Source organism: Maniola hyperantus, chromosome Z (assembly GCF_902806685.2).
Source record: "Maniola hyperantus chromosome Z, iAphHyp1.2, whole genome shotgun sequence".
Taxonomy (NCBI): Eukaryota; Metazoa; Arthropoda; class Insecta; order Lepidoptera; family Nymphalidae; genus Maniola; species Maniola hyperantus.
In genome coordinates this window covers 4,402,125-4,421,949 of record NC_048564.1, presented here as the reverse complement: position 1 = coordinate 4,421,949, position 19,825 = coordinate 4,402,125, and the positions used below count along the sequence as shown (strand labels likewise).

At 39.4% G+C, this 19,825-nt stretch overlaps 1 protein-coding gene across 6 annotated transcripts in view; it reads right to left on the bottom strand.

The window, feature by feature from the left end:
* The window catches only part of trio (trio Rho guanine nucleotide exchange factor), a 145,923-nt gene that overhangs the window by 101,942 nt on the left and 24,156 nt on the right, over positions 1-19,825 (bottom strand). For all 6 annotated transcript variants that reach the window (XM_069509008.1, XM_069509012.1, XM_069509011.1 and 3 more), the window contains 8 exons: positions 10,708-10,867; positions 7,603-7,734; positions 6,929-7,133; positions 5,754-5,982; positions 4,997-5,285; positions 3,215-3,415; positions 1,096-1,361; positions 215-382 (listed from right to left, as the gene is read on the bottom strand). In XM_069509008.1, coding sequence (XP_069365109.1) covers positions 215-382; positions 1,096-1,361; positions 3,215-3,415; positions 4,997-5,285; positions 5,754-5,982; positions 6,929-7,133; positions 7,603-7,734; positions 10,708-10,867 — 1,650 coding nt within the window. The remainder of the gene's footprint in view (positions 1-214; positions 383-1,095; positions 1,362-3,214; positions 3,416-4,996; positions 5,286-5,753; positions 5,983-6,928; positions 7,134-7,602; positions 7,735-10,707; positions 10,868-19,825) is intronic.

The following is a 19,825-nucleotide window of genomic DNA, read 5'->3' as shown; positions in this document are numbered from 1 at the left end:
TGGCACGAGTCCACATCCGGGTGACGTTAAGAATCGCAGACCTCGTCTTAGCCGACGAGGCTGTAAAGAGGCTGAATTTGTGTGTTGTGTGACCGAATCATGACCGACAATGTCATGATGTGATCTTCGGGGTCGTTAAGGACGTGCTTAGGCCGTCTTTGATCGGGGGGGTGTTAATATTTTACACAGTTTATTGCATGTTTATAGTACTCACTCTTTCCGGCGCGCGCTGCGTCGCTTCTCGTCGGCGTGCGCGGCGGGAGGCGCCTCGACGCGCGTCTCCGCTTCGCTCGTTTGCACGGAACTTAAAGAAGCGGCGACACCTGAGTCACTCTCCGCCTCGCTCTCACCGCCTTCCATGGAACCGCTGAATTCCGCATATCTGGACCAACAAAATATTTGTCAAGAAAAACTTGAATTACTGAACAACGCTGTTATTTCACATCGACAGATTACAGATAGACTGATAATTGAAACAGGGCGTTAGACGATGGCATCGTCCGACAATATGCACCCACTAAAAATGTAATGGGTATATGGCCAGTTCATTTTCTATTGCGTCAAATATCGACAACAGCTTCAATAGTTCAAGGATCGGACTGAAATATGAATTAGTCACATATATAATATAGAATAAGTGACAGGGAGTCAAGCTCTTGATATTTTTAAAAGCTATAATTTATGTTAGTATATTATGTTAGATTTCTATCATTTTTCCTAGGTATGTGTTTGTCTCTGTCATACAAGTTGTTATGTAATAGGTTGTAATATATTATGTAGTTTATTTTTACACTTTGGCTTATCTTTACGGACCAATCTCTTTTGAGCCTCATTCAAGTTAGTTCAGACTGGTGAAGTGCATTGTGCTGACTAGGCACTAGGAAAAGCCATAATCAAGGAAAGTACCATTTAGTAACTAACGGCCAAAATGAATAATAATAACCAATGCTATTTGTAATTTGTCAATAAGTTACTTAGCAGCGTTGTTATTTGTTAAAAGTTCTATGGTCTTTTTTGACAAATAACAAGGTAACTTATCAACAGAGTACAGGTAGATTGAATATTATTTATTTCGGCAGCAAGACGTCAACGTACCTTGCGTCAACCGCTGCGACCCATTCTTTGATCTGTACAGCATGTGGATGGCCCTTTTCGACAAGCCCGTCGGCAAGTTGCGCGAGCAAACGCACGCGTTCACGCGACTCTCGCGCGACACCGCCCGCAGCAGCCGCCGCCGCAGCACCGCACCGCTCTTGCGTTTCGCGAATCCACTCGACAGCAGCGCGAGCCGACCGCTCGAATAGTGCAAACTGCTGGCACTGCTCTAAACGCTTCTTGCGTACTGTCCAGTGTTCTAGGACCTATGGAAGGCAAAAGCTATTTAATATTACATCCTGAGGGTTGGCACGGAAGTTGTGACAGTCACATTGGGATCATTGTAATTGATTTAATTGGATACATTTTTCTTAATAATAATAGCAAGCAAATGAGCAGGCGAGTCAGGATTACCGCCGCACATGAACTTTGCAGCACCAGAATTGCCGACTTCTAAGGACTTTTTGGCCAAGTAAGAGTGTTCGTCAACGGAAACTGATTGCGACTGTCACAACGTAGCAGTCAAACTTTGATGCAACAGGAGTTGTATGCTTAGTATTCACGCATACATCATAAAGTAAAGTGTCAGTCATGGTTTTTTGAACACGAAACTTTGAACACAAGTATCATAACAAACATGAATTCTAAAATATTTTGCACTTTGTCGACAGTCCTGTATCGACAAAAAATTAACAATAACTACCACCATTTTTAACGTAAACGTAAAGTAAAGTTATTTAAAAATGTAAAAAACATATTTACTGGTTGAAACAAAATAATTATTATACGGGATAGCATCACGTTTCTGTGTGATTTATGTTTCTCAGAGCGGAACCGTGGCACCGGCATCATCAGCGGCTTTACTATTAAAACATCAACGCCGTTGTCTCTACTTTCATTCAAGCGCACGAGTTAAGCACCGAGTTTATCCGAAATAGCAAACAACCACCCAACGTTTTACTCCCACCAATATTTTGTGACAGGACGTTAGTCAGCACGTTGCAAAGAATTTATATCATAAACATTTACGCGTGACAATCCGAACTGTATATACAGATGTAAACACACAATGTCCGATTGCAATCACATCAAATTCCAATGCTGTTTGTAAATGTATTGCCGTGCAGTGAATACTATTATGTGTAATGTATTATTATGGATTGTAATTCAGGGCTATTCTTAAATTATATACCCGGAAAACAATAGAAGACGAGATAGTATATAAATAGATTTATATAATCATTATTGTACTATCGGCATTGTCTAGGAATAGTGCTCTACACTTTTCAACCTAATATATAAATGATTTTCTCGCATAACTATTGGAAACCATGACATTAGTTTTTTATAATTATTTCTATATACAAAATAAACTCTATTGATGACTGAGAGATGAGCAGTATCTTATGATTAATGATATCAGTATCTAGTAAGATATTTTTTACATTAACAGCCGGTTCCCACTTGTCGTCTGTCGGTCCCGGATTTTAATCGGATGTTATGTTCCAGTTCCATAAAACCTGTAAGTGCGAGCAAGAGGTCTGATAAAAAATATTTATGACCCCGTGCGCACGTTCATAATGACCCAACTATAGTATTTTTTTATTCACTATAGATAAACGCTCGACCACAATCACACCTGATGGAAAGTGACGATGTCGCCTAAGATGGGACACCTTTACCTAGAAGATGCCTATTCACTCTTGTTTTAAAGATCCCGGGTTGTAATTGGTAGGAAACACAGATCGTGGAAGAGTATTCTCCTTAGCCATGCGTATGAAGAATGATGACGCAAAACGTTTCGTGCGTGTTGATGAAATGTCGACGACATAAAGATGGAAACTCGTCTTGCGATGCGGTGGTAAATATTATATTATACTAGATAATGCCCGCGACTTTGTGCGCATGTATTTACGTTTTTTAAAATCCTGTTTCCTCTTTAATTTTCCGGGATAAAAGTAGCCTATGTGTTAATCCAGGGTATAATCTGTCTCCATTCCAAATTTCATCCAAATCCGTTCAGCCGTTTTTGCGTGATTGAGTAACAAACATCTAAACATCAACATTTTCACATTTATAATATTAGTAGGATATAGTATATATTTCAGTATTAACCCACCTTGTTCTCTTGCGCGAGCAGCGTGTCCAGGATGGCGCGCGTTTGTTCGTGATGCGCCTTGCTTGCCGCGGCGGTCTGGCCGTGGACTTGAGCCGAGCGTGCCGCGTACTTGAGAAACGTCTCCGCCGTACGTCGTGCTAGTGTGCAAGCTTTCAGGAAAGCCTCCTTTTGCTCGCCGTGCTTCACTATTAACGCTGCCACCTGACAAACAAATGAGAAATAGTTTTTTCGACATCCTTTTTTCCTCAGAATAAGGACTGTTAGAAGTAGCCCTATTGTGACACTTACTGTTAGAGCGAGATAGCTAAATGCATTTAAGCTCTTGTTAGAACGTGACAAAATGATTATGTTTTGTCCTTATCACTGTGGCCACTTTTATTGTTTGTCAAAATGTATTTGTACGTGAGTATTTGGCAAACAACGTGAAGTGTAGAAGGAAATGACATTTCACAAGTAAGAAAATCTGCTTGAGCGAGAGGGACTGAGGGGGCCACGCTAGTTGCAAATCTGGACATATCTGTGCTTTTTTCATTTCTTAGATTTTTTTTCATGGGGCGGTATGGGAGCATTGCCGTTAAGAAAACCGGCTAGTTTTCTCCCGCCCGTTGTTTAGCAGCTAATACCATATCAGCTGTACTCAAGTAGTTCGTCGAAGTAAGCCGGAATAGTTTCGAACCCATACGGGGTCCTTTTCTGAGAGTCTCCCTTTCAGGCTTGGTAGATAGTAAAGTCTTATAGCAAGGAAAAATCCGAAAACCATAAATTTGTGGTTACATCACAAAAAAATACAAAATCACATCAAGATGGCGCTGTCCGTCATTAACTTGTCATCATATTGGTTTGAGATTTTTTGTACGACGGTGCGGAACCCTTCGTTTGCGAGTTCGACTCACACGTGACCGGTTTTTATTCTATACCGGTCTACTATACAGACATTCGAGTCAGATATAAAGCTTATTCCACCTCACCACATGTTATGGTTTCAGTGAGTACAAATCTGTAGTAGCCTAGTGGTTAGGACGTCCGCCTTCCAATCGGAGGTCGGGGGTTCGATCCCGGGCACGCACCTCTAACTTTTCGGAGTTATGTGCGTTTTTAAGTAATTAAAATATCACTTGCTTTAACGGTGAACGAAAACATCGTGAGGAAACCTGTATGCCTGAGAGTTCTCCATAATGTTCTCAAAGGTGTGTGAAGTCTGCCAATCCGGACTTGGCCAGTGTGGTAGACTATGGCCAAAACCATCCTCACTCTGAGAGGAGACCCGTGCTCTGTAGTGAGCCGGCGATGGGTTAATTATGATGATGATGATGAGTACAAATCTTGGTGCTGCTACTCCATCCCAGCTCAACAATCGACGAAGTAATCAGTTTAACCCAAAAAATCTATCACTCCAGTTCTATTCAAACTATGGCATGCTGAAATGTTTGGTGAACTTTTTTGTTCACACCTTAAAGACGCTTTAACCAAGTTCTAGGTGTTCTTGTATTCAGTCGAAAAACAAGGTTATATATTAGAACTATTCTTCCCACATCAAAGAGTCAAGAACACAACATTTGCAAGGCCCCAGACCACTGCACGCGCAATACTGCTTCCTGAAACCCAGTTTTCCGTACCTCAGGAGGCAGGGCCTCACACTATAGCTACTTAATAACTACATGTTTGTTAAGACAATAAAGATGATTTTTATTAAAATAAATAGACGGAAATTTTTAAGTGCGGTAACTTGGCCAGATAGAAGAAAGAAAGGAATAGATAACTTAATAACAAATTTTCTCGTACCTGAGACGCCTTATCCAAGTTCTGCGTATGCTCGTCCGAGTCGCCAGCAGAAGAAGCAGATATATTGGAAGTGGAGGATGCGACGGAGGCCGGCGCAGCGTTGACGGACGCAGTCGTAGACCCGCACCAGTCCTCATCACGCCGGTACTCCCGCTCCAGGGAGTCCAGGACGGAGCACACCTGCTCTGCCGTTTTGTAGAAGTTGAGGGATGCCGTCACCAGTTTGTGGCGTTCCTCCGCGCATGTTACTAGTCGTTGCCACCTTTCGGTCACTTCCTCGGATATTTCTCTGTAAGATACAAAATGTTTCAATACAAAACCTTGTCTAGGAGTAGCGGATTACTCTGTAGGCAGTTTTTTCGTTTAACAAGTACGTATTGCCTACGCGCATATGAAAAGAGAGACGATCCGCGCGAAATTAGCTTTTTCTGCACAACGATTCATTCTCTATTTCAATAATTATATACACAAAATCAAATTAGATTTAAAAGCGTTCTTCTCATAAAAAAGATCAGGAGATTTGTGTACAGCTCAATCTTAAAAGACGGATAGTATATTTTGTGAAAATCACCTTGTAAAATGACATTTCGGTTTTGTAGAGCGTTGTCTCTGTCACTCACACCTATATGACGTTTTGTCGGTCTCAACGACAGAGACAATGCTCTACAAATCCGCTATCTTCATCTAAAGGTCGATGTACATTATTTTCTGCCGCGTACTGTAAATGTTTTACTAACAAATAAAGTATTGTTCTCACCTTATGGTATGGGGATCATAATGGTTAGCGGCACGAAGAGCGTCCGCCCTGTATTTGACCTGTACTGCACTCGCGTGAGTCTTTTCCACCGCCACTTGGAACTGGTCGTGCTCACGCTTCAGCTGCTCTGCCTCGGGCAATGTTCCCGGGATGGAGAATGAGGCGGACAGCATCGCTTCACCATTCCTGATCCAGCTCACCACTTGAGCCGCATCCTTTTGGAATTGACCTGTTGAATCCAAATACAAATTTATTGACATATAAATCCGCTATAACAAACATATGATACACTATATATAATAGACTATACAAATTTCTAAAACTCCTATTTTACCCCGTTTCTTAAAGGATGTGTACGTCATACTAGATATCTGCATGCTCTTCAGCCCAATCCGTCCGGAGGTTTGAGTTGTGCATTGATAAATCAGTCAGCCAGCTTTTCTTTTTATATATTTAATAGATTGGTGACAGAAAAGGTTTAATTCGTTTATTTAAAAAGCCGGGCTAATGATATTAAAAATGTAGAGGGGACTAGTCTTCTATTCCCCGCTACATTTGAAAAGCAGAGGACTTTCCTCCGCTTTTCAAATGTAGCGGAGGAAGGAGCGGCCTTTTCGGGAAGATTTATTTTCAGTAGTTAACGCAAACAGGCTAAATTATTGAAAGAGTGATTTAAAAATAATCTGAATAAGCTAAATCAAGAGCTACTTTTCCCATATTAAAATGAAGATGACGTCAAACACCGTGACGCCAAACTTATCTTAACTTGTTATCCAAACTTATGTTGGAATAAGCAAACTCAAAAGCGCTTTTGCCAGTATATTGTAAGAATATAATGCACAATATTTTAAGAAATATATCCAACTAGATGATTCCCGCGACTTCATCCGCGTGGATTTATAGGTTTTCTTAATCCCGTGGGAACTCCTTGATTTTCCGGGATAAAAAGTAGCCTATGTCCTTCCCCGGGATGCAAGTTATCTCTGTACCAAATTTCGTCAAAATCAGTTGAACGGTTGAGCCGTGAAAAGCTAGCAGACAGACAGACAGACAGACACACTTTCGCATATATAATATTAGTATGGAAGTATGGATTTGATTTCGTAACTGTTTGACTATTTACCTATCACTTTCTATAATATATGGAGATCAGATCAGAGAGCAGCCGTCCTTACCAAGTTGGACGCACTGTTCAAAACGCGCGCGTCTCTCTTCGGCCAATTCCTCCAGATCTAGTTGTCTATCGTGTAAGAATTCGAGTAGTAACTGCACGCGAGCCTGCGCGTCTGTTGGTGCACCTTCCGAACTGTCCGAACTTGAAGCCATAATATCTGAGGCTTCTGCAATAGCTGCTGCCAATTCCTGTCCTTGTTGGACCACCTTTTAATACAAAGAATAATCTTGTTAGATACCTTAGCTTCAATCAAAGTAAAAAGTTAAAATTCTGTTAGCCTGGTATTGTGGCTAATTCCGTAGTACAGAATCTAGTGCTACTCTTTTCCACAGAGAGTATTATGATCTAATGATGATTTCAGTTTAGTTTAGATATTTTGTACTACTGAATTAGCCAAGAGGTACAATACCTCTAACAAACAAGTTGTCCTTTTCAAGAAGCATGGCCAGGCTCTGATGGAAATATCTATGGGCATACATTTGTTTACAATCGGAAGGATCTGGGAACCCGCCGCATAGTTATTTCAAGAACTCCTATCATTAGGTATGGGCATAGGGGCAATGAGGAATACGTCTATAAAGAAGACAATTATTTAAGACTTATTGGCATTATTGCAAATATGTAAAATGGATTTTGTTGACAGGGTATTTAGGTACATTATTGAATGGTACTCACCTGAAAAGTTGCATGCTGCATTCTTGCGACGCTTTCATTATGGGCAGCGAGCGCTTGTTCAGCTTGCTGGGGATCGCGCGGCGGTTCTGTGCGCTGTAGTTCGTCACCCCATAGCTCAAGCCGCGATGATACCTGTCAACATAACATATTACCTTGATATCTACTTGCGAACTAGCGCACTCAATATTATAGGCATAACGCATAACTGAGTAGGTTCCTGCGATAGTGGAGCGGTACAGGAGAGGTGTGATGACGTGACGTGAGAGCTCAGTGATTCGTCAACTTGTGACGATTTTCACCCTCCCTCTCCGATCCACTACCGCAGGGCCCACTCTGTTATGCGCTATGCTATACCAATAATAAATAAACACTAATTTTAAAGCCTGAAATGTATTTAACGGCTTTATCCCGTCAAACGAGAAATGGTAAAATAGCATCTTCACTACGAAGCGCGCGTGGATGTAACGTTTCTTCCCTCGTTGTCGTGCTTCGTATAATGACTTGTTTTATACAATTCCATATATTTACAAATAATACACACCTACTTCAAACAATGACTAACTGATATTCAAAATTTGTAATTTGATTGACATCTTTGTGTTTCATTTCACAGTAATTATTGAAAGAGCCATTCAATTACGAAGAACGCAATTACTGGCAAACAATTTTAAACTTGTTTTAGTTTAAGGACAGTCCTCATTGGCACCGAATCCGTTGTCTTTCTCTTAACTAAATTTAGAGTATCTGCATCTTTTTCTTTTTAACAATGCTAAAAAGGGACAGAACATGAACTTTACATTTAAAGACTCTAAATTTTAGTGCACGCTACAAATTTAAACAGTATGCTCGCGACTGTGCACTAAAATCACGGGTTTTACCATCTAAAAATTGAATTTAAAACTGTCAAACTGCGTATGTCCTTGCGTATTACATTTGTAAGAAGAGGATGCGAATACTCTAAAATTAGGTTGTGCTCAGAATCAGTACCATTATCTATCTAAATAAAATGCAAATTTCGACAAAATATTCGCTTTCCACAAAAATAGTTAAATTCTTATCAGCTTTAAACAGGCGCAGAGTAATAAATTAAGAATTTCATTGTTTGAAGCTAGTAAAGCGTAAACATAACTGCCATTTCAATATCACTGGAGCTCACGAAATTTTCACGATATCATTGTTTGATTTCTATTGTAAAAAACGCTAACAAAATAAGCGCGTGTTCACAACAAAAGCGCGAGCGTGGTAGCGGACACGTCAAATTATGTAAAAAACGCGAGCGAGTTGTACGTGTATAGTCCGCACAAAATGACTCCTCACGCGCCATTTTAACTCTATGGGTCAACTGTCATGCCAAAAGCCATGTTTAAAATAACCACTAAAATCGTACTTTTGACATGAAATTTGTCACAAAAAGTTAAAATGGCGCATGAGGAGTTAAATTTTACGCATTATACTCTTATACACTTCTATACGTTTGATATTTCCCGCCACCCTGCCTGTCATTTGAGGTAAACACGCATTTAGAACATTTACGTCTACTAAGATCAGTTCTCAAGTTCCTCCTTTTGAAAGTGCAATGAAAATTGATACGCAACTTCAGTTACATTTTGCTAACATTGACCTGGGTGTCGTTTTAACTGTATTGAGCTAAGATAAACTAACATTAGTATTCAATTTTAACTTATAAATATCGCTTGAACAAGCTGTGTCAATGACATAACGGAGTTGCACGTAGAAAAATGTTGCTATATAGTATTCTTGCCACATAGTAACTTTATTCTAAAATAATAAGTAATAACCATCGATGTATACAAGTCTAGCATTACCACCGTGAGAACACACCGCTGTGGTACTGCTTTACCAACGTTTACGGACTATGTTATACAGAATACCGCCAAAAGTACTCTATGATAATAAGTAATAACCATCGATGTATACAAGTCTAGCATTACCACCGTGAGAACACTCCGCTGTGGTACTGCTTTACCAACTTTTACGGACTATGTTATACAGAATACCGCCAAAAGTACTCTATGATAATAAGTAATAACCATCGATGTATACAAGTCTAGCATTACCACCGTGAGAACACTCCGCTGTGGTACTGCTTTACCAACTTTTACGGACTATGTTATACAGAATACCGCCAAAAGTACTCTATGATAATAAGTAATAACCATCGATGTATACAAGTCTAGCATTACCACCATGAGAACACTCCGCTGTGGTACTGCTTTACCAACTTTTACGGACTATGTTATACAGAATACCGCCAAAAGTACTCTATGATAATAAGTAATAACTATCGATGTATACAAGTCTAGCATTACCACTGTGAGAACACTCCGCTGTGGTACTGCTTTACCAACTTTTACGGACTATGTTATACAGAATACCGCCAAAAGTACAACAGGTGGTACCAAGCACGATATTCTGAAAACTCTGCATTTAAAATTTAACGATACAAAAATCTCCGGTCTTGCTTACGCTGCTGGGTGAAGAGTTTTAATGGAGTAAACGGGTTCTTTCTAATGAGAACTCTTTAATCAAATCGAATGTGAAACATCAGTCATGCTTGGGATGTCATTTTTGCAGCATTTTAAGTTAATACTATCAATAATATCGTAAACTAATTGAAAAATCCTATTACAATGTAAAGGATTATTTAAATGATAAGCAAGCTTGGGAATGAGTTGCTTAACGACTTTGTGATAGTTCTAATAAGTTTCAATAATTTTGTAAAGTGGTGATAATAAAAAGAATACCCGGCTGAGTTTGTTGTGGGCTCTTCTCAGACCTGGGCGCGTTTGGAACCCTCGTAGCTTTAGTTTTAAGTTTGCGTTATAATTATCACCACTATATCTTACAAATCTAACACCATACCAGACTATCAATAAGAGTAATTTATTACCTATTTTGAATAAATCATTTGACTTTGACTTTGACTTAAATTTAAGAACATGGCTGAAGAACTTACGCCAGAAGTACGAGAAAAGTACCTGATACTCATATCACGCAGCAGAGTCCAAAGTGCAAAGATCACTAAGGGGTTTTAACCTCCGATAGGAGACAGTACTAAAAGAAGAAGGTTATGTTTATCTTTACCTCAAGCGCATCTCTTTCAAAATGGCGGAGCTGCAGAGTAAGCTCGAGCCGACGCTCGCGGTCCGACCAAAGCTCCTCGAGTGCACTGCGGGTACCACGCAACCGCTCTAGCGTCGATTCCACCGCCGCCGTACTCGCTGCCTCTGTTTCTCCGGATGATCTGTTATAACAATAAACAAGGTCTAAAATCGCTACTCACAATAAACTATCGGAGATAGTACAACTATCATACAAATGAGATAGAAATTTAAAAAGTGGCCTATGCCCAGCAATGGACGCAAAAGGCTGGTAGATTGATTAGGGACAAGTCTGCATCACCACTTCTCAGCACGAGCCTTAGTCTACGGCCTAGGTAGAAAAGTGTGCGTCCTGCGGGGCGGGCAGCGTGTAGAACAAACTTTTAAAATTTACAAAAAATTTGAAGAAATCTCAGAGAATTCAAGTGGTTAAGATAGTCCCATCTCTTCACCGGCAGTTCTTAATTACGTTTTAAGTAAGTTCTTTCCCGTTTAGAAAATATGCTATAGCTTCATCACAGTTCACGATAGTTAGGGAACTTTTAACAAAATGTACGTCGAGGCTTCGACTTCACTGGCAGGCATCAAACGTACAATGTTAGTACATTTGATGCAGGTAGCCCTAAAGTGCCCTATTTTTCTTTGATTTTATGTGACCATAGCCTAATATTTGACATATCGTCGATTCAGGATCAAACCGAGAGTTCCCTTACACAGAGGTTTCGTTAAGCCCTAAATAAAGGTACGAGTAGGTATATACTACATATCGTATCACGTCCATGATGAATATGAAGATGTGTATTCAAAATCAGGTCATCGATACTTTGGTAACAAAAATATTTATACGTTTAGAAACCAAGTATATAATTACAGTGTTGCCATTATTGCTAAGTTACCTTATTTGCCAATACGTTCAATTACATGCCACATCAACTGCGGTAAATACACACTAAATCATGATACTCCTTACAATTTGCACAAATACATGTAAGATGTCGTAACGTTTAATATACGAACCTCCATCGCAAACACTGCACCGGTGACTTGTGCCTGTGTGACCGCCGATGATACTTGAGCATTTTATACAAAAATGATCATTTCATCAGGTACGACGTTGAAAAGTTCGTTCACTTATCGTAAAATAACATAAAAAGTATATTGTAAATGATCTACATAAGAAATTAACACTGATACTGTCGGACTGCGCACATCTTAACCCCGTGTTAAACTCTATAAGTAGATAAGCAAAAAATGTATATTTTTTTAATTCACATTTCCTAAGGAGGTTGAATAGGGGATGCAGCTTTAGAGTAACAAATATGGAAATTGGTGTTTTATAAATAAAATTGAGTTTTTCCGCGTTTTTTTTTGCAATGACTCCCCTAAGCGGGTAAAATAAGGAAAGTTAGCGAAAGTTAATGCTTGTTAAAAAGTTATTGATAATAACTTATAAAAAAATTAGCCTTCAACCGTGACCTAGACTGCGATGCGCCTACTGTTATGTTACGGTCGGTTAGAGCTCTCTTACGCGATGCTTCCGGGAGGCCAAGCAAACGAGTAATAAATAAAAACTGTTTTATGCATACGACCAAGACACAATTGACTATTCAGAAAGTTATGTTGGTAAATATAAGAAATACGTGCTTTTGTCTCTAGTTACAGCCATCTTTCTAATATTTATTGTTTGGATACAAGAGAATGCAAAAATACAACACCCTTTTGATTAGGTAACCAAGAAGAATTATCTTTACCAAGGTAATCAAAATTGATTAAAACCAAGAAAAGGTTAATAAATCTTTGAAAGGGATGTCGCTGGTGCCGTAAACGGAAGGTACAAATTCGCCATATCCCGCCATTGTAATTTGTAAGGTAAGCCTTGCAACTTGTGACAAAATACTTTCTTTAATTGGAAGTCCTTCATTAGTAACGATCAAATGGACGGTGTGGGTTCTTCCCTATTGGTAACAGGTTCAATTTCGGTAAAAAAATGGTACCTAGATTTCTCAAAGCAATTCAATGCCTACGGGTTTCATCATTATTCAGTACATTTCTGAGGAAGGTTTATACGCATTGTAGTAGGTAAGTCCATCCAGGCGAAGACGGGGCTGGTCAACTAGTGTAAATATATTGTACTTATACTATAATATAGTGTATTTATGCGTTCGCGCATTGTTCATCACAGTGGATTAAAACTTCATAAAGTTTTTTTTGAGCACTTGCGTGAAAATTTCTAACATAGTACGTATACAGCAAAACGTACGTAGCGCGCGAGTCCCACAAACAAAAGTAGCATCGCTACGCATGCCAGCACTAGCAAGTTAAGTATAAAACAACGAAATATAAATATTTCGTTAGATTAAAATGAAACAGTTTAAACAGAAAGTATAGAATTTTAATGTGTGTCGCTCGCTGTGAATCATTCAATAAAAAAAGGGCTCGTCTCGTCAGACATGTTTCTACGTATACGAACGGTAGAGCGGAGCGAGACCAATAATTAATCTATGCGAACGTCAATTTTTACTTCGGAATTTAAAACCTCGGACACAATAGACGTAACCAGTGCTTGTACTGGAAAGCAACGTTGGTTGGCAGCCTTATAGGCAGGCAAAATCAAACGATTCGCAGGGAGCTCCTGGATTCAAGCACCGCAAGATCGTGACGAATGGAAGTCTCTACAAGATATCTATATCTAGCAGTGAACAGGACGACGGATAAACTGAATTAAACTAAGAAATAAAAGGCGGTGCCAAACTTTTCTTCAGAGAACATTGTGAAAATAATGGTAGATATTAATTTATTTTAGATCTATAGAAGTTTAGTTTTTTTTAATAACCGAATGACCATAATTAGTTGCATAGAATTTGGGTGGATTTGGTATATTAACGCGATTAGGAGATGAATATTTCGTGCGAGGACGGTTTCTAATGTCGTCGGAGCGCGGCATTCCACACGCGTCGGCAGCCAATCGGAACCGGGAGATATGCATCGCTCTCGCGACTGCTGCATGCTGGACCACAGCCACAGTGTATGGCCACGGTGTAGTTTGGACTTTACCAAAATATAATTATTGCAAACGACACCCCATTGGTGTCGTTGACAAATGACAAGATATGGATCCAGCCGTAGAATATATTAATGGAAGAGAAAAAAATTAAAAAAAATTAATATTTACCATACATATTTAGATGAGTGAATTCTCTTTGGCTCATCACTTTTCTAAATAACGGTAAAGGAGTGGACTGAAAACCGAAAGGTCGACGGTTCAAACCCCGCCCGTTGCACTATTGTCGTACCTACTCCTAGCACAAGCCTGACGCTTAGTTGGAGAGGAAAGGGGAATATAAGTTATTTAACATGGCTAATATTCTTTAAAAAAATGATAATTCATCGGAGAAAACAGGAAAGAAGTAATAGCTCATCTTATAAAATGCCAAACAATCTTTCGATTCTTGTTAGCGTTTGAGAAATAATTACTTAACGATTCATTAAAGTTTGTTTCTAAACATGTTGGAATTACGCAGTTTCTCTATGTAAAGTATTTAGCGTACGCACTTGCTTAATGTGAATGCACTTAAATATTGCGTTATTATTTACTAATGTGACCGAAAACCCAAATACCAATTTTCATGCAAATAACTTGAAAAATGACAGACTTTCATACAATATTCCATTCCTCATTTAACCCACCTAGTGGTGAAATTTCGAAAAATCCTGTCTTAGTGGATACCTACTCTTTACAAAGAACACCCCTAAAAATTTCACGTCTCTAAGTATTTCATGTCTTGAGATATAAGTCAGTCAGTTACTCAGTAATTTATATACATTTATTGTATGCAGGTACAGATTGGATGGGGACCAGTAGTGCCGCGACAGCACTGTGACAGCTGGTGACAGCACTGTTGCGGCAGCACTGCTGCGTGCAGCGTGGTTCGGATTCATACCTTAAGACGTCCAATTTTTCAAAATTACCGCGGCTCCATTATTGTGGTACAGCACTATTCACATAATTCGCATCATTAGTAAGAATTTAATTGTTCATTCGCGTTTTTAAGGTTTTTAGCCCTTATTGCGTTGAAAATAATTTTGTTTGAAGCAGTGTGCCTGCCTGGCTATAGTTGAAATACAAAAGCAATTTATTCAGTAAACGATGTCGTAAACGTCCCTTCAATAACTGTACTTGTCGTCAATAGCCGCTTAAAATATAGATAAGCTTGTTAGACAGTTCAGAGTGTATATTAACAGGGCATAAAACTTTAATGGCATGCGGCCCATAAAAAGTTGCTCGCGACAAACAGTAGTCTTCGAAGAGCTGCCCAACAATTAGGGCTCTGTGGTTTTATGGGACGTTAAAACGCATCCATAGTGGATACTTTATATCCGGTTTTATAGGCGTCCAGGCGTGCAAGGGATTAAAATTGATTGTTGGACAGTCAGTCACCCAGTACCGTATCGTAAATTGTACCTATCTACTACATATATACAAACTTACTTGCATTTGTGTTCACAACGCGCGTTTGATAACAAGATGGGATGGGTTATATTTCTGTAGCCAAGGCGAGGCTTTGTTGACTTTTTGTTTTTTTCTTTTTTTTTATTCTAGCGGGAGAAAAGAGCACTCTCGCGTGGAAACATAACGTTAAATATTATGATATCGAAGTAGCGCACGACCGGCGACAGCATTGTCTGGAGCGGACGCCATATATACATCCAACTATACATGTAATTTATACTACAAACATGTGCTCGGCGTGCGACGGCATTTTCCATATGCCGTCGACGACACCGACGACCTCCCTAGCGCAGTCGTGAGCGCTGTGGTCTCATTAGTGGGAGGTCCCGGGTTCGATTCCTGGCAGGGTTTTGGAATTTTATAATTTCTAAATTTCTGGTCTGGTCTGGTGGGAGGCTTCGGCCGTGGCTAGTTACCACCCTACCGGCAAAGCCGTGCCGCCAAGCGATTTAGCGTTCCGGTACGATGCCGTGTAGAAACCAAAGGGGTACGGGTTTAATAAAAACTGCCATACCCCTTCCAGGTTAGCCCGCTATCATCTTAGACTGCATCATCACTTACCATCAGGTGAGATTGCAGTCAAGGACTAACTTGTATCTGAATTTAAAAAAAAAAATTGTAACAAATAAAACGGCTCACTACAGAGAACGGGTCTCCTCTCAGAATGAGAAGAGTTTTGGCCATAGTCTACCACGCTGGCCAAGTGCGGATTAGCAGACTTCATACATCTTTAAGAACATTATGGAGAACTCTCAGGTGTGCAGGTTTCGTCACGATGTATTCCTCACCGTTAAAGCAAGTGATATTTTGCACATAACTCCGAAAAAGGATTATGATAAACCAATTGTTTTTTCATGTATTTAAATAGCGAGCAAACGAGCAAGCGAGGGACTCGCGAGTCCCCTAATGTTAAGTGATTACCGCCACCCATGAACATTTGCAGCACCAGAGGAAGCGTCAATGCATTGCCGGCTTTCCAGGAATTTAGTGAATGTTGAAATTTAGTGGGAACACTGCTGAAGGGTGCTGATTCCATTATTTGCATTCCACAATTATTGTTTGTTAGTTGTGAAGAGATCCTTAGGAGAATTAGAGTAACCGATATACGAGTAGCTCAGCGGGTTGGGAAGCTGGACGTGGAATGGGCCGGGCACATAGTTCAAAAAATAGATAGACGTTGGGGTCCCGAGGTGCTGGAATGGCAGCCTCGCACCGGAAAACGCAGTACTGGAAGACCCTCCATTAGGTGGACCGACGCCATCAAACGAGTCGCAGGGAGCCCCTGGATTCAAACGGCGCAAGACCGTTGCGTGTGGAAGTCCCTACAAGAGACCTATGTCCAGCAGTGAGCATTTATCAGTTTATGATGATGACGTTGAAGCATATAAAAACGAAATTATCTTAAACTTTTAAAAAGCACATCCTCTTCGAAGGTCGATAGCACAACAATAGCGGTAGTCAACATTATCGACAAATGAACGAACCAAATTAGCGACTATTAATGCCGGTTGCGACTAGCAATTCATTAGCAGGTGCGGTTCAGTGGTCGGTGGAGCATGCACTTTACCGTCCACCGTTATTAATGAGCCGCTACAAATAAAGAGCGAAATGTTAAAACGGGTTCTAAAGTTGATTGAATCGAAGGTAATTTGATCACAAAAAGATTTTCCTTCTAGTAAAATGTAGCCATTTAGGACTGGATTAGTATCCCAGTAAATCTTTGTAATCTTAACAAACACGTAGTTATTGACAAGCCATAGTGTGATGCCCTGCCTCCTGAGGTAATGAAAACTGGGTTTCAGGAAGCAGTGTCTTCCCATTATAATATGTATCTTAAAACAACAAATAACATAAAATGTACCTTAAGATTAAAATTTAATCCCAAAAATTAATTTGTAGGAAAAATACACACAGCTGCAAAGAATTCCAATCAACTCAAAAGTGATTTAAGCGTGGAAAATAATGCGAGGTGCTTTAAAAGATTTTTACGATTAGCACGAAACTACAATCAAGTATTAACTCCATGAAACTTGATCTTTTACCGCCACAATGTTTATTTAACAGAGCACTTTCTAAGGGGAACAGTGAATTCGCGTGCCGAGAATAAAGTATGCGACAATATCATGTGCAATTTAATGTCAATCACGCTAACCTACGCATAAAAGCCGTGATTGAGAACATAGATTTTTCCGTCAAAATAGGCAAACTTTTCGAAGATGTATGCTGAACTACTTCACACATCTCTAAGACTCCGGAGATACAACGACGCCTACCGGCTAAGTTATTCTAAACGCAGCGAATAAAAGAAAAGTCTTATTTTAATTATCATCATCATTATCAGGCTGTGGACTTCCTCTGTTGGATATAATGCTTCTCTGTTTTGTATTTTCATATAAAATTGTAAACGCACAAAGTTACATAATATTATTGCGGTCCTGATAACGGTGTTTCATGGAAGCTATCAACCAGGTATTTATCATAGAGCTTCGAAATAATTACGTGTTTTCCGAATTTTAATCGATTTAATTTTACCGTAATGAGCAGTCCTTAAAACTCGTCGTGTTTTGCAAATGCCCTGTCTAGACATTGGATTACATTATGCTCCACCATGAAATATTAATTTGATGAATGCGCCAACTTTTGTTGATATTTTCCCCCATTTTAATCCTTAATACTCTACTGTTTCAAAATATTGTTCTAAATACATATTATGATTTTTTGGTACTTACATAATCCATACTAATATTATAAATGCGAAAGTGAGTCTGTCTGTCTGTTTGCTAGCCTTTTACGGCCCAACCGATTTTAACGAAATTTGGTACAGAGTTAGCTTATATCTCGGAGAAGGACATATGCTACTTTTTATCCCGGAAGTTCCCACGGGATTTCAAAAAACCTAAATCCACGCGCACAAAGTCGCGGGCAACATCTAGTTTTGAATAATTTATATCTGCCTGCATGATTTTAATATTTTGTAGTGATTGGCTAAAATTGTATTCGTGCTGCAATAGTGCATCTGAGCCAATATTATTAAATAATATAATATTATAAAAAGAGTGATTTGAAGAGTAACTCAACAGATTCCGTTTAGCTTTAGAGAAGAAGCGAATTGTCGTGAAAGATACTAGCAAAAATGTGTGAACGAATAAATATGAATAGGTAGAGACCTTGAAAGATGGTGTAATCTACGGACTGACTTCCGATTCCCATACGCCTTTTGCTATCACAATGCACTTAAGAGGGCTTTCTCCATATCTAATAGTAGCACGACAATAACATACAACTGAAGACAATGGTTCCGCATCAATAATTTGAAGTAATTCCATGTAATTCACGATATGTTGCCAATAGCGGCTGGGAAACACATGTAAACGCATAACTAATCGTCATGGAGTGCACCCATTGTTGAAGAATATTACAGTTCACATAAGACATTAGTTTTACCTTTCTCGAAAAGAAAGCGAATTAATTGCGTGCAATAAGTCAAACATGTGAATTAAATTAAAAACTTGAAGCATATTATTTACTTTAATCAAACTAGATGTGACTGACGATCGTAAGAAGTTAGCGGGAAATTGGTGAATGAGCAATGCAGAGGACCCTGTGTAATGGAATAATAATTTATAGCATTTTATTAGTGATATATATCTCGGAGCCTCTCAATATGGACTAGATCTCGGAGCACTGAGGGTGGCCACCGAGGGATTTTACTAGTTAGAAATCCTAAAAAACCCGATCTCTTTCCCAGGACGTCGGGAATCTTTAGAAGATTTCCCCCGTAAACAAAAAACAGAAACCTATTCTAAGATAAAGTTAATTAATGATCAGCAGGCCGATTGCCGTAAACTGACATGTGACATCGCAATAGAAATATCCTTAAGAATCGTGATCGTTACAGTTGATAAATTTGCTATCGCGGACGACTAATGCACTATATCGCATTTGGTCATTATCGACATTTTGATGACGTATTGGTAGCACGGACCTATTATAACCCGACTAAATCGAATATCTATGGTAATCACTTGGTAATCTAGCAATTTACATGGACATAACAGTCTCCTAAATTTGGCTACGTTACTTATTACAAATAAGTAGTTAGTCTGTGGTACCTAACTATTTAGAACCCCAGACCACAGAGTACAATTTTTTGTTGTTTTTCCATAGTTTACCCGTTTGTTTTTTGTGATTAATTCTGCAACTTTGCTTGCTCCTCGGACTCCGGAGACTTAGTTTTTCTCACTGAACTTATACGCAAATGCCTGGGCACTGATTTGCCTAAGTATTGGGACCCTTATTGACGGACTGTAGCTGCTTCGAGAAGTTGTTGTGTGACGAGGTGTGGTAGAAGTTAAAACTCGTAAGTTAACAAACGTTATCATTCAATACAAGTAAAGGCTCTCATGCGGGTTTCCTCACGATCTTCCTTTTCCTTCACAGCTAAGCAAGTGATATTTAGTTGTTACAATGGTATTAAACTCCGAAAAGTTAGAGGAGTTTTAACAGCGTTTCATAAAGTACCTATTATACAAATTGAGTCCATTGCTACTGGTGGTTATGACTTCATAGTAAGTACCTCCACACTACAAGT